We start from the raw sequence: 13,926 nt of genomic DNA, 5'->3' as shown, positions 1-13,926 counted from the left end.
AAGTTTGTAAAGCTTTAAATTGTGTCCTAGATGTATTAGGCTAGGGGTGGGGAACTCCAGGCCTCATGGGCCGGTGTCCTGCAGGTTTTAGATCTCACCCTGGTGAACAGACCTGAATCAAATGATTAGTTTATTTATAGGCCTCTGGTGAACTTCAAGACCTGTTGAGGGGTAGTGTCACCGTCCCGGGCTGCAGACGGCCCACCAGGATGCACACCCACCATTAGAAGGTATTTTAGCAATTTAAATCAGCTGTAATGGATCAAGGACACATCTAAATCCTGCAGGAGACTGGAGCTTGAGACCTGGAGTTCCCCACCCCTGTATTAGGCAATTTTATTTCTTTTTCCAGATACATTCTCGCACCTCCTCAGTCACACCAATCTCATGATATGATTCCTAAAAAACAGCTTAAAATTGTGGGAAAAAATGCTTATGTTGCTGCCACTTAGTTCAGCTCACAGATCTGGCTGCAGAGCTGCACTCGCTGTAGGTTCAGGCTTCAGGCTCCACTATAATAGTTGCTGAAAAGTGAACGTTCATTTCTGCTTGTGCAGCTTTCCAGTTGCTTCACTCCAGTAGAGCACCTTAATATTTATGATGTAATGTTTTTTCTTACTAAACATCCACAGAGGCATCTCAAACATATTCTAGTCCACAATATACTGATATATACAGATAAGGGTAGTGTAAAAGGTGGAATAGTTATAAACAGTTTATGTACAGAGAGACCAAATATACAGATGAACTGCAGACAAATGTACAGATATACTGTGTATACATATGTAGAGATATACAGATGATCTGTATAGCATACAGATGTTCTATACTGCTATACAGATGGGCAGATAAACAGATGTACTATGAACAAATATACAGATGTAGAGGTGTGAGGTAAACAGATCTACAGAGTGCTATGAATATATCTACCGCAGTGTAAGCGTAGCTCTCTGAGCAGACTATAATAGATAACTGGAGGGGAGGAGCTGGAGGGGTTTATTGGCAGAATGAGAGGAGTCCCTGAGAATGATGTGTGCTCGGCATAGACATCTCTTCTTGTGGACATCCTCAATGGCAGGAAGTGGAGTCCCTGTGACGTCTTTTCACCACCCGCTGCAGTGCCTTGTGGTCAGCAACATAGCAATTTCCATACCAAACTGCGGCAAAGTTGGTCAGTATGCTCTGTATCACACAGTGTTAGAAGTTAACCAGTGTGTCAGTAGACAGGTGGTTCTTCTTCAGTGTCCTGAAGAAAAAGAAGCGCTGATGGTCAGGCTGGAGGTCTTAGTTGACCAGGTCAGATTCTCAGAGATGTGGGTCCCCAAGACCTGGAGACCCGTTCAACAGCTGTGCCATTTATGTAGATGGGGACATGGGTATTTGTTTTCTCCCTCCTGAAGTTCACAATGAGCTCTTTGGTTTGCTGGTTTGGTTTGCTGCTGCAGAAGCAGGTTACTGTCAGCACCACACAGCTAGGTGCTTTAGCTCTTCCCTGTAGCAGACTCATCATTGTCCCTGATGAGACAGTCACCGTGGTGTCATCTGCAGACTTGATGATGGAGTTGAATCAATACCTAGGTCTGCATTCATAGAGGAACGAACTCAGCACACAGCCCTGTGGCGTGCCAGTGTGAGTGTGATGGTGGTAGAGCTGTTATGCCCTGACCTAACATATAGGGGTCTGTTGGTCAGAAAGTCCATGATCCATTTACAGATACAGAATTCTTCCTTTGAGGGACTCAAATCACATTGTCCCTGAAACTATAGACCCCTTCCAGTTTGCATTCAGCCCCAATTGATCAGTGGATGGTGCAACAGCATTAGCCCTGCACCACACTCTGCAACACCTGGAAAGCAGCCGAACATATGTCAGGATGCTCTTCCTGGACTACAGCTTTGCTTTCAACACCATCCGCCCAGGCAAGCTGATATACCTCACCATCCCAACACCCACCCATAACTGGATTCCAGACTTTTTGACAGACAGACAACAGGTGGTGAAAATGGGAGGACACGTGTCTGCTGAGCTCACCGTTAGCACTGGATCTCCACAGGGCTGCTGCCTCAGCCCCAAACTCTTCACCCTGTACACCCATGACTGTGTCTCCACCCAGGAAAACTCCAATACACTGAGGACACCACCATCCTGGGGCTCATCAAGGGGGGGTAGACAATGTTCTTGTCTATGGTGTGAAAAGCGACCTCATCCTCAACATGGCAAGACCAAGGAATTAATACTGGACTCGAGGAGGAACTCCCTCCCCTGCAACCTCTTATCGTGAAAGGGACAGATGTGGAGACTGCAAACAGCCACAGATTCCTGGGACTGCAGGTTTCATCAGACCTGCGCTGGACTCTCAACACCACAACAACAGTGAAAAAAGCCCAGCAAAGGCTTTATTTCATTCGGCTGCTCAGGAAAGCCAGAAACCACCGCCCTCTCACCCAGGCCTACAGAGGACTGATAGAGAGCATCCTCACCGCAGGCATCACTGTCTGGTATGGAAACACTACACAGACAGAGAGGAAGGCTCTGCAAAGAGTCATAAAGTCTGCAGAGAGGATTATGGGAACAAAACTTGCCTCCATGGACCTTCTGTGCACACAACACGGCCAAAAAAGAGCAGAGAGAATTATCAGGGACTCACACCATCCAGCTCACTCTCTGCTCAGACACAAAAACTGCACATACAATCTCAGACACAACTGTTTTCAGGTAAAAGTGTTTCAAAGTTCATATATAGGCAATCTGTACATTGTTAAGATATTTAATAGGTAACCCTTCATTGTTTTGTAAGCTTTAGAAGCATTATATCACAGTCGTTATGTGCACAGAGACACGGTGGTTTTCAGCCTCAGTTTGGTACTGTATAATGTCCATTAAGCTAACGGCAGGAGCTAGAAACGTTTCTATTGTCAACCATTTTGTCAGGAAACATGTTCAGGTATATGTATAGTAAGCACTTTATCATTTTGGTTTATTATTTAGCTTTTCCTTCCACCATGTGACATTAAGCAATAGAGAATGTGAAACATTTATGTTCATTTTGATTGCAATAAAGAACTGCATGAGAGACGCAAGTCAAAATCACTCTCGTGATTCTTTCCCCGTTTTCAGGGGTGTAACATTAGCTGCCATGCGCCCATCTCAGTGTGAAGTGGAGTCTGTCTGTACTGGATCTGGATTCATCATCGTCCCTCCAACAGCGATCCGGCTAACCAATTGGTGATAATGACTAACTGAGCCTGCTAGCAGGTGCAGGAGGGCCAATCTCAGCCACAGCTATGAAGCTGATAACTGCTAATAACACCCACTGATGGGCTGATAACATGAATATTAAATGTCAATTCCTTCCAAGGTAAGAGCTTTTTTAAAAACTCAGACTGAGGTCTTATTTTGAAAGCCAGTGTTTGTTGAAGCTGTTTCCTGGAGCAGGACCCTGAACAATTAGAAAAAGCAGACTTAAAAACACTTCATCTCATCAGTGCTCATTAAACTGACATCATGCAGTTCATCTTCTCACCAGCAGAGGACCACAAATCACCATCAATGAAGAGTTCAAGGAGATGTTAGTGACATCAGAGCTGTACGTATTGATCTGATCAATATGGAAGTTCATGTTTCTTTGATTGGATCGGTTTTTAAAGCAGCTGTTTTTATAGAATAACAGAAACATGAGAGATGCTAAATATCTTTAATATTTGATACACTGAGTACTATTGGATGTCCACTTATTCAGCCATGATGGAAACAAGTCTGAGCTCATTAAAATGAATCCAAATGTTTGATTTCTCTTTCTTAATGGGATGAAAATGCAGAGGAGCTGGTTGAGAACTGAGCTTCAGAGAAACACAACATACTGGTATTCACTGTGAAGCGCTGAGTGGAAAAGGCTGGGAAGGCTGGGATGGTCAATTTGGTAAAGTAAATCCGTTGGGCATCTTTCTTTGCCTTTAGACAATAATTCTGATGGCAAAAGAGCCAAACGGGACAGGCAAAAAAAAAAAAAAAAAAAAAAAAAGAACAGTTTAAAACATCAACTGATTATATCCATGAATCTGAAAACGCGTTTCTGAGTGAAAGAGACAGACATGTACAGACTGAACTACCTGTTCAACAGTCAGAGTGTTTCTCTAACAGGAGACACTCTTTACACCCAACTCAACACAGTGTCACTGAGGAACCAGGATTGAACCTAAATCCAGGATAAAGAGTTTGAGTGAATGTGGTGTTGAAGGTGTGGAGGTGGATCAGAGTGTCAGAGGAGACTCTGTAGAAGGACAGAGTGCCAGCAGGACAGTCCACATACACTGCTGCTCTGTTAGAGACAGAGGAGGAGGAGGAGGAGGAGATGGATGTGTATCTTTTATTTTGCCAGACACAACGAGGACCATCACCAGCGCAGTGCAAACTCCAGGACTGATCATTGTGTCCAAACAAACAGTCTTCACTGTTTCCTTTTCTTCCGATTTGTCTGTAACTCACTGATATATAAATGTTTCCTCTCCACTCGACTTCCCAGTAACAGCGACCAGTCAGACCATTTCTACACAGAAACTGAGGATAAACATCAAATCTGTCTGGATGATCAGGATATGACTGAATCTCCTCCACACGTGTCACCTTCCTGTTGTTGTCAGACAGTCTGAGCTTTGTGTGAACTGTGTTTGTGTCGATTGTGAGTTGACAGGAATCTGATGGAGAGAACAAACACAATCCAGCTGCAGTTATTGAGCCATCATCTGTTTATTGATTGACACTTTGATGATGACTCCTCACATCAGAGATGTGAATGAATCACAATAAAAACACACTTACACTTCCTCAGACCTGGTGTCAACCATCGGACTCCAGCAGGCTCCACCCTGAAAGGAGGAGGGGGGTCAGACCAGCACAGTCTCTTTCAGCATGCACACATGGACATTACATGGCTCTCATACACATACTGTTAGACACTGATAAAGGAACAGTCCAACATTTTCACAAATACACTTCAATCCATATGTGGATCAAACTGCTGATGACTGGACTGATCCTGGATCTGTCAGTACACCCTGTATTAAATGAAATATGACTGATTCACACTGTCACCTTCACTATCTTTATATTCCTCTTCTGTTAAGCTGGAAAGGACACCTCCCTGCCTTTGCTGCCAGCTGTTTTTTTTTTCTTCTTTTGGTGTCATTGTTGTTACTGTGCATCTATACAGTACTGTACACACCGACAACATAAAGCAGAGCTCACGCAACCATGGTAACTGAACAGCTCGTCTGACACAACCAAAAACAGTTAAGGAGTTGAGTCATGTGAATATTATCATCTGATTAGCAGGGTTAACAGCTCTGATTAGCATTGTTAGCTTCTATTGCTAATTTGAGGTGAATTAGCATTAGTAACTAATGACAAGACAGTTTTCCTTGCTTTATATGAATGTGAGTAGCTAACGATAAGTAGTCTGTCATTAGTGGCTAAAGCTAATTTGAGGTGAATAAGCATTAGCAGCTAATGTTTATACCCCCTTTTTTCCTCTCTTTATAACAATGTGAGCAGCTAATGCTAAGTAGGCTGCCGTTAGCAGCTAATGCTAATTTAAGGTGAAAAAACAGCTAATGATAATACCTTCCCTTTCAAGCAACCTAAAGAAGTCCAGATGCTTTTCTTTCCAAACTCCTTAGACTACGATGACCTGGATGACTGAGAACCGTCAGACACCTTTTCCCCTTGCTTTCTAACAATCTTAGCAGCTAATGCTAAGTAGGCTGCTGTTAGCGGCTAATGCCAATTTGAGGTGAATTAGTATTAGTCGTCTAATACCGTTTTCCCTTGCTTATTAACAATGTCAGCAGCTAATGCTAAGTAGGCCGCCGTTAGCAGCTAATGCAAATTTGAAATGAATTAACATTATCCACTGATGCTAATATTGTTTTCCCTTCCTTTTTAACAATGTGAATAGCTAACGCTAATACCCTTTTCCCTTGTGTTAGAAAAGTGTAACTAGCTAATGCTAAGTAAGCTGCCATTAGCAGCTAATGGTACTTTGATGTGAATTAGCATTAACCGCTAATGCTAATACTGTTGTCCCTTCAAGTTCCAGTGCCAGACAGGACAGGTAAAAACAAAAACAAAACAACCATCTCCACTGTGGAGTTTAGTTGTCTGCAACAAAAAGAAATGATAAAGGACCAAACTCAAATCAAATCAAATCAAATCACTTTTATTGTCACATCACATGTGCAGGTACATTGGTACAGCACATGTGAGTGAAATTCTTGTGTGCGAGCTTCACAAGCAACAGAGTTGTGCAAAATACAATAATGTAAACAAGCAAAATACAAGAATGGCTACATCATTTTATTTTATTTCTCATTTTATTTCTACTTTTTACTCATTACTGTATGCTCATAGTAGCTGTACGGTCGTGTTATTCAAAAATGGGAAGATCTTAATAATCAATACACAGAGGAGGATTGGAAAGAAGCCATTAATATACTTAGGTCTACTTTCACTTGCAACCCCCTGCTAGAAACCCAGAACAAAATTTTGCACCGCCTATATATAGCTCCTAATGTTTTACATAAGATTATACTTTATGTTTCCACTTTATTTATCAAATGTCCAAAATGTTTACATATTAGAGCCATTTCTTATATTTTGTAAGTGTTTTGTAATAAATTCTTTTATTTAATTAGCTCAGTCTGTTACTATTGTTGTCTTGGAGCAACTGGAGCCACATAATTTCGTTAGGGATTAATAAAGTATCCTGATTCTGATCATTTTACGGTCTACCTTACAGTATAAAGTACCTTGAGGTGACTCTTGTTGTGATTTAGCATTGTATAAATAAAATTGAATTGCATTAAATTTAACTTTTTATTATCAGCAGCAAGCCACAGACCGAGTCCCGCAGTAGTCGGGCACAGAAATCACATGAACTTGTGCATTAAAACATGTTAGTGGATTATCCTCCAATAAAATCAGTATATTTTGGATGTATGTACAGATTAGGCCTGGGTATGTGATACTGTTTGCAAACACAAAATATTAACCAGGAACAACTCATTCATTTTCCATCATTTAAGCTGGCTATATCCGCGACGCTCTGAGATCCCGCACCGCTGCCTACAACACGGGACTCATGACGGGGGACATGGACCCGTACAAAGCCGCGTCATATAACGTGCGGAGGGCGGTGAAAGAGGCGAAGCAGTGCTACGGGAGGAAACTAGAGTCACAACTCCAACAGAGTGACTCTAGGAGCCTGTGGCGGGGACTAAGGACAATAACGGACTATAAAGCACCAACAACCGGTATGACGAACGCGGCCGTGACTCTGGCAGACGAGCTGAACACTTTCTATGCTCGCTTCAAGGCTGCAGCTAAGGACTCCAACAATGCTAGTGTTAGCAGCGCTAACGGCTGCAGACAGGAAGATACTGCCAGCACCGGAAACGTGCTCGTCATCTCCGAGCATGAAGTAAGGAGAGCCTTCAAGAGAGTGAACACCAGGAAAGCAGCAGGACCAGACGGCATCCCAGGTCGTATCCTAAGAGACTGCGCATACCAGCTAGCTCCTGTGTTCACTGAGATATTCAACATCTCTCTATCTCAGTCAGTGATCCCCACATGCTTCAAAGAGTCCATCATTGTTCCTGTCCCGAAGAAACCCCACCCTGCTTCTCACAATGACTATCGCCCTGTAGCCCTCACCTCAGTAGTGATGAAGTGCTTTGAACGCCTGGTCAGAGACTTCATCATTTCTTCACTACCAGACACACTGGACCCACTACAGTTCGCTTACCGTCCAAATCGTTCCACAGACGATGCCATCTCTCATCTCCTCCACACATCACTCACTCACTTGGACACTAGAAGGGGGAATTATGTTAAAATGCTCTTCATAGACTACAGCTCTGCATTTAATACCATAATTCCCTCCACACTCACCACCAAGCTGGAGCATCTGGGACTCAGCTCATCTATGTGTCTGTGGATCTCCAACTTCCTAACTGGCAGACCACAGGCAGTAAGGATGGGCGGACATGTCTCAGCCTCCACCACTCTCAGCACTGGAGCCCCCCAGGGGTGTGTTCTGAGCCCCCTGCTGTACTCTTTGTACACATATGACTGTGTGGCCACTACCAGCTCCACCACCATCATCAAGTTTGCTGACGACACCGTCGTGGTGGGCCTGATCTCTGACAACAACGAGGCGGCCTACCTGAAGGAGATTAGGAATCTGGAGAACTGGTGCCAGAGGAACAACCTCCTTCTAAACGTCAGTAAGACAAAGGAGCTGATAGTGGACTTCAGCACTAAGCAGGAGAGGAACTACCAGACCCCTGTCATCAACGAGTGCCCAGTGGAGAGAGTGGACAGCTTCAAATACCTCGGAGTTCACATCACGCAGGACCTGTCATGGTCCTGTCACATCAACACCGTGGTGAAAAAGGCCCGTCAGCGTCTCTACCACCTCAGACGCTTGAGAGACTTCCAACTGCCCTCCAAGGTGCTCAGGAACTTTTACTCGTGCACCATAGAGAGCATCCTGACGGGAAACATCTTAACCTGGTTCGGGAACAGCACCATGCAGGACAGACGAGCTCTACAGAGGGTTGTGCGATCAGCTGAGCGCACCATCCGCTCCGAGCTCCCTGACCTGCACTCGATCTACAGCAGGCGGTGCTGGACCAAGGCCAGGAAGATCGTGAAGGACCTCAGCCATCCCAACAACAGACTGTTCTCTCTGTTGAGGTCAGGAAAGCGATTCCGCTCCCTGAAGACCAACACAGAGAGACTGAGGAGGAGCTTCTTCCCGCAGGCGGTACGGTCTCTCAATCACACCACCACACAGTACTGACCCACACATACAGTTCTTACACACACACTGGACATTCTGGACATTGTTTTCACTTCATTACTTAAATCACGCTGCTGTTATTGTGTATATGCTGCTGTTATTGTGTATATATTTATTTATATTTCTTCATACATTCTTATATAGTTCTATATTGTGTATTTTGTTGTACAGTTATTTTATTTTCAACTTTAATTTATATATTTTATCTTATTCTCCCAGTTAAATTTACCCTTCATTCTAATTTGTGTTGTACAGTTATTTCATTTTTAACCTTAATTTATATTTTATTCCTTCCTAGTTAAATTTACCCTTTTTAATTTTTCATATTTATTTCCTATCTTATTCATAGCCTTTTCCTTTTTTGTTTTCCTTAGGTCACGAGCAGTTGTCCAAGCATTTCACTACATATCGTACTGTGTATGACTGTGTACGTGACAAATAAAATTTGAATTTGAAAAAATTTGAATTTAATAAAAGCAACACCTTATCTCCTAATGCAATTACCTGTCCAAGTCTACACAGGTGTATCTGACATGTCTCCTCTAAAAAACAGACTTCTCCACTTTTAAGGTCTGTAGTCTACATCCTATATCCAAAAACTGCCCCCACTAATCCATTATTCCCCTGAGCTTTCCTTATCTCTGATTGTAAGCAGACTGCTCGGTCCATGGTGTTCCTCCCCCTCCTGAAAAGGTGAAAACACTTCTTTCAGGTGCCTTCTTTCAGTCACATACATCAGTCTGTCCACTGCCATTCTTTCCATGACTTTCCCTAGATAAGAAATTAGAGCTACAGGCCTATAACCTGTGGTCTTAGGCTACGTTCACACTGCAGGCGAAAGCGCATCAAATCCGATTTTTTTGACCCTATGCGACCCATATCTGAACATGGTATGACCGTGTGAACGGGACAAATCCGATATTTTCAAATCCGATCTGGGTCACTTTCGTATGTGGTACTGAATCCGATACATATCCGATGTTTCAGAAAGCGACTGCTGTTTGAACGGTCAAGTCGCATTAAATCCGTCTTTTACGTCACTGACACAAGACAGACGCCAATTATCAGCGCCGGAGAAGCGCCCGATAAGACATCGCGAACGCTTTCTGGCCATCCGGTGAAACTGCTGGGAAGACAACGTTGGAGAAACGTTAATTTGTACTGCATAATCTGCAGATTCTGACAGATATCTGTAACTATCCTTTGAAGCACCGCTCCTCTCTAAAACAGCAATAAGGATCATTATTAGGTTATCTACATTATTATGTAAATAACAAAATAACTTAAAGCAAAAATTGGGAGACGTGAAGTCCGAAGTCTTTATATTAAGGGCCATCAGTCAAACAATATTGTTTGCTCGAGGTCTAAACAGAGCGCGTTGTGTGTGACGTCTTCTTTTGCGCATGCAGGCCGCTTTGAGCGTTCACACTAGAGCACGTTTGCTGTCGCATTTTATTTGTAGTGTGAACAAGCAGACAAAAAAATCGGATTTGATCAAAAAATCGGAATTGAGCATTAAGACCTGCAGTGTGAACGTAGCCTTAGTGAGGTCTTTCCTTGGTTTCACAATTGGAATTATTAGAGCTTCTTTCCAGCTTCCTGCCATATTTTATTGTAAAAGAGCAGCAGAACATTCAATCCATCCTCTAACACACCTGATCCTTCTCAGGGGAAGTCATTTTCATGCATTTAATTTACACACTGAAAACTGATTATTAGAACAATCCTCTTCTCCAGGATTTTCCTGGTTCAACATTTCAATCTTATTCCTTTATTTTTTTCCTCACATGTCTTTTCATCACTTCAATTACTGATAAAATTCTTTAACCAGGATTTCTGCTTTTTCCTGTAGCTGCTTACTTTCTGTAGCTCCTTGATCTACTAATACTGGATAGTGTTGTTGTTTCCCGACTCCATATATGTTCTTAACTGTACTCCATGCATTCTGAATTGGTGTAGTTCTTCCTAAAGTACTGTAGCAAGTACTTGCAAGTATGTACTTTTAGTTTTCCTAACGGTTTCCTCTCTACTACTGAGCTTTTTATATTGTGCTTCTTTTAAGCTGCCTGAAAGCTGTTTCTGTCCAGTACTGCTGTGTTACGTTCTTGATCTCACTATGGCACCATCATCCTCTGTACTCTTTAGCTACTCGGGGGCCCCACAGGGATGTGTGCTGAGCCCCCTCCTCTTCACTCTGCTGACCCATGACTGCACTCCATCATACAGCTCCAACCTCTTCATCAAGTTTGCGGACGACACAACGGTGGTGGGTCTCATTAGCAACAGGGATGAGACCGACTACAGAAGTGAGGTGAGACGCCTGGCCACGTGGTGTGCTGACAACAATCTCTCTCTGAATGTGGAGAAGACGAAGGAGATTGTTGTGGACTTCAGGAGAGTGCACACCCAACATGCTCCTCTGACCATTGACGGAGCGTCTGTGGAGAGAGTGAGCAGCACCAAGTTCTTGGGTGTGCACATCACAGAGGATCTCTCCTGGACGTACAACACCACAGCACTGGCCAAGAAATCACAGCAGCGTCTCTTCTTTCTCCGCAAACTAAGAAGAGCAGGAGCACCAGCCCCCATCATGTACACTTTCTACAGAGGCACCATCGAGAGCATCCTGTCGAGCTGCATCACTGTGTGGTTTGGAGCCTGCAATGCGTCCTGTCATAGAACCCTCCAACGCATAGTGAGAGCTGCAGAGAGGATCATTGGTGTCTCTCTCCCCTCCCTCCAGGACATTTACAGCACCCGTCTCACTAAAAAAGCCCTTTGCATAGCGGCTGATCCCACGCATCCAATGCAAAGCTTCTTCAAGCTGCTGCCGTCAGGGAGGAGACTGCGGAGTCTCCAGGCCAGGACCAGCAGACTGAAGGACAGCTTCATCCATCAGGCTGTCAGGAAGCTTAACTCCCTCCCGATTCTGCCCCCTCTCCCCTCTTCTCCACGGTCTCACTGAACTCTGTCACACACACCCACACACACACACACACACACACACACACACACACACACACACACACACACTCTCTGACTCACTCACTGGCCTGCACCAGTTACCAGTCACTTTGTGGAGCATTGGACTGCCATTACCTCATAAGACTTTGTTGTTACACTATCTCTTACCGTACATTACTAAATCTCCATTTGCACTATTTGCCTATTTGCACTACTCTGCCTGGTTTACACTCAATGTCATTTACCCATTATATTGTATATTGTATAGCTTTCTTGTTAATTTGTATTGTATTTATTTATTTAAATTTTTACTTTTTAATTATTTTATTTGCATTTTTTAATCACTCTCTTATATTTAAATGTTCATTTGCTATTTCATCTAGGGTTTGAGAGTAACGAAATTTCTATTCTCTGTATGTCCTGTACATGTGGCAGAATTGACAAATAAAGTTGACTTTGACTTTGACTCATTGGAGCAGGTTCCTGAACTGCATTTATTCTGTGCTTAGTCAGCTTTCATGGATATCATCTCTGTCCTCCTCCATCCTAACATTATCTAACCCATGCTTAATGTTAGACTTAAATATTCACCGCTAAGCCTCATCAAACTTCCACCTTTCTTTTCCCCTCACTCTTTCTTAATCAGCTGTAAGTCCTATTTTACAAGTAATGGGATTGTGATCAATTGCCACTATTGCTTCCTGGTAAACTTCCCAGCTCTAAATTCCTGCTGTGCTCTGTCTTTTTGGCCCGTCCCGTTTGGCTCTTTTGCCATCAGAATTACTGGGGAAAAGAAAGGGGAGAAAGAAAGAGGGAAAGAAAAACAGTGGGGAAGAGGGACGGGGATAAAGGGTAAAAAACAAAAACCAACAAAATAAGCAGACAAAAAATGCATATATCAATCACCTGGATCACCTGTTGAGAAAGAAAAAAGAGAAAACAAGCAGAAAAAAAGAGCAACACAATAAACAACATCACGATGATCTATGGGAATATAACAGTAAATACTAAATATTAAACCTGCTGTGTTTCTTGATCCTGATTTTAAATCCAGTAAAGACTCTTTCCCTAAGCTGACAGTGACCAGAGTCCCTGTTAATTCAGACTGACTAATTCCTTCTTATCTATAAGCTGCCCAATCACCTCACCATTTCCATCTGTTCTTTGTCCTCCCCAGAGTACAATGTGAGCACTTAAGTGTCCACACAGCATTATCTTCTTACTCTTGAGGCATTTTGATGTTTTTAAAACAGTGAACTTGTAGTTTTTTTTGCGAGGATTCTAAAGGTTTATTACAGTGAGAGCTTCCCTACCTAACCATATTCCTATTGCCAGATACTTCAACAGCAACATCAAGCCTATCATATCTCACTGTACCCATGTACAACTAAATCTAACCTTGGCTTAAATCATGTTTCCTGTACACAGATAACTTGTGAAAAACTTCCTCTGCCAGTTTCTTCTGCTCAGTCTTTGATGTTTTCTTCACTTTCTTCATCAGGTCGTTAGACACACTTTCCAGAAGGCAGCAACACTTTCTGCACCCTCACATCCAGTTCCAACTGGTCACAAGCACTGGCTGGTTTCTTTGTCAGAAGCTTCCAGAAACAGGCAAGAGGAACTATACAGGCTGTTGCTCAGTACCTCTACTACCGTCCCTTCACAAGTCTGAAGTCTGTAATCCTTAATCCAAATCCTCACTCAAAATTACTCTTAGAATAACCGTAGTAATGCCTTCCAGTAACAGTTCAATAAGCCACATCACAATCAGCTCGTCCTGCCTCTGTATCTTCCACCTGGGTCTTCTCTAAATTCCTTTATTTGTGGAATTAGTTTTAGTTGACATCTCCCTGTAGTTGTCAGTTTATACCGAATTTTTTTGTTCAGTGGTTTTTATCTCTTTTAAGTGTAACAATTTATCCTGTTTCCAGTGTTTGTACAGAGCTAGGATAAATATGTCCTCCGCCTATCTATACAGAAATTAGTCTAACCTGAATTGGGGTAACTGGAAAGAACCATAGTACTGCACTGTTAAATATACTAAGATATATACAGCTTGTTAATGGAGAAGCTCTCGCTGGAGGCCTCCAACATTACTATCCCT

The 13,926-nt window shown here is 42.9% G+C and overlaps 1 protein-coding gene across 1 annotated transcript in view; it reads right to left on the bottom strand.

Annotated features, from left to right (window-relative positions):
* Positions 1-4,042: 4,042 nt before the first annotated feature.
* The window catches only part of LOC120742802 (protein NLRC3-like), a 28,224-nt gene continuing 18,340 nt past the window's right edge, over positions 4,043-13,926 (bottom strand). The window contains 2 exon segments of the mRNA XM_040046242.1: positions 4,043-4,695; positions 4,820-4,866. Of these exon segments, the coding sequence (XP_039902176.1) occupies positions 4,163-4,695; positions 4,820-4,866 (580 nt within the window). The 3' untranslated portion in view covers positions 4,043-4,162.

The sequence above is a fragment of the Simochromis diagramma genome, unplaced genomic scaffold (assembly GCF_900408965.1).
Source record: "Simochromis diagramma unplaced genomic scaffold, fSimDia1.1 OVJJ01000742.1, whole genome shotgun sequence".
Lineage (NCBI taxonomy): Eukaryota > Metazoa > Chordata > Actinopteri > Cichliformes > Cichlidae > Simochromis > Simochromis diagramma.
Note: the sequence above shows the minus strand (reverse complement) of the source record. Positions and strands in the feature narration are given on the sequence as shown.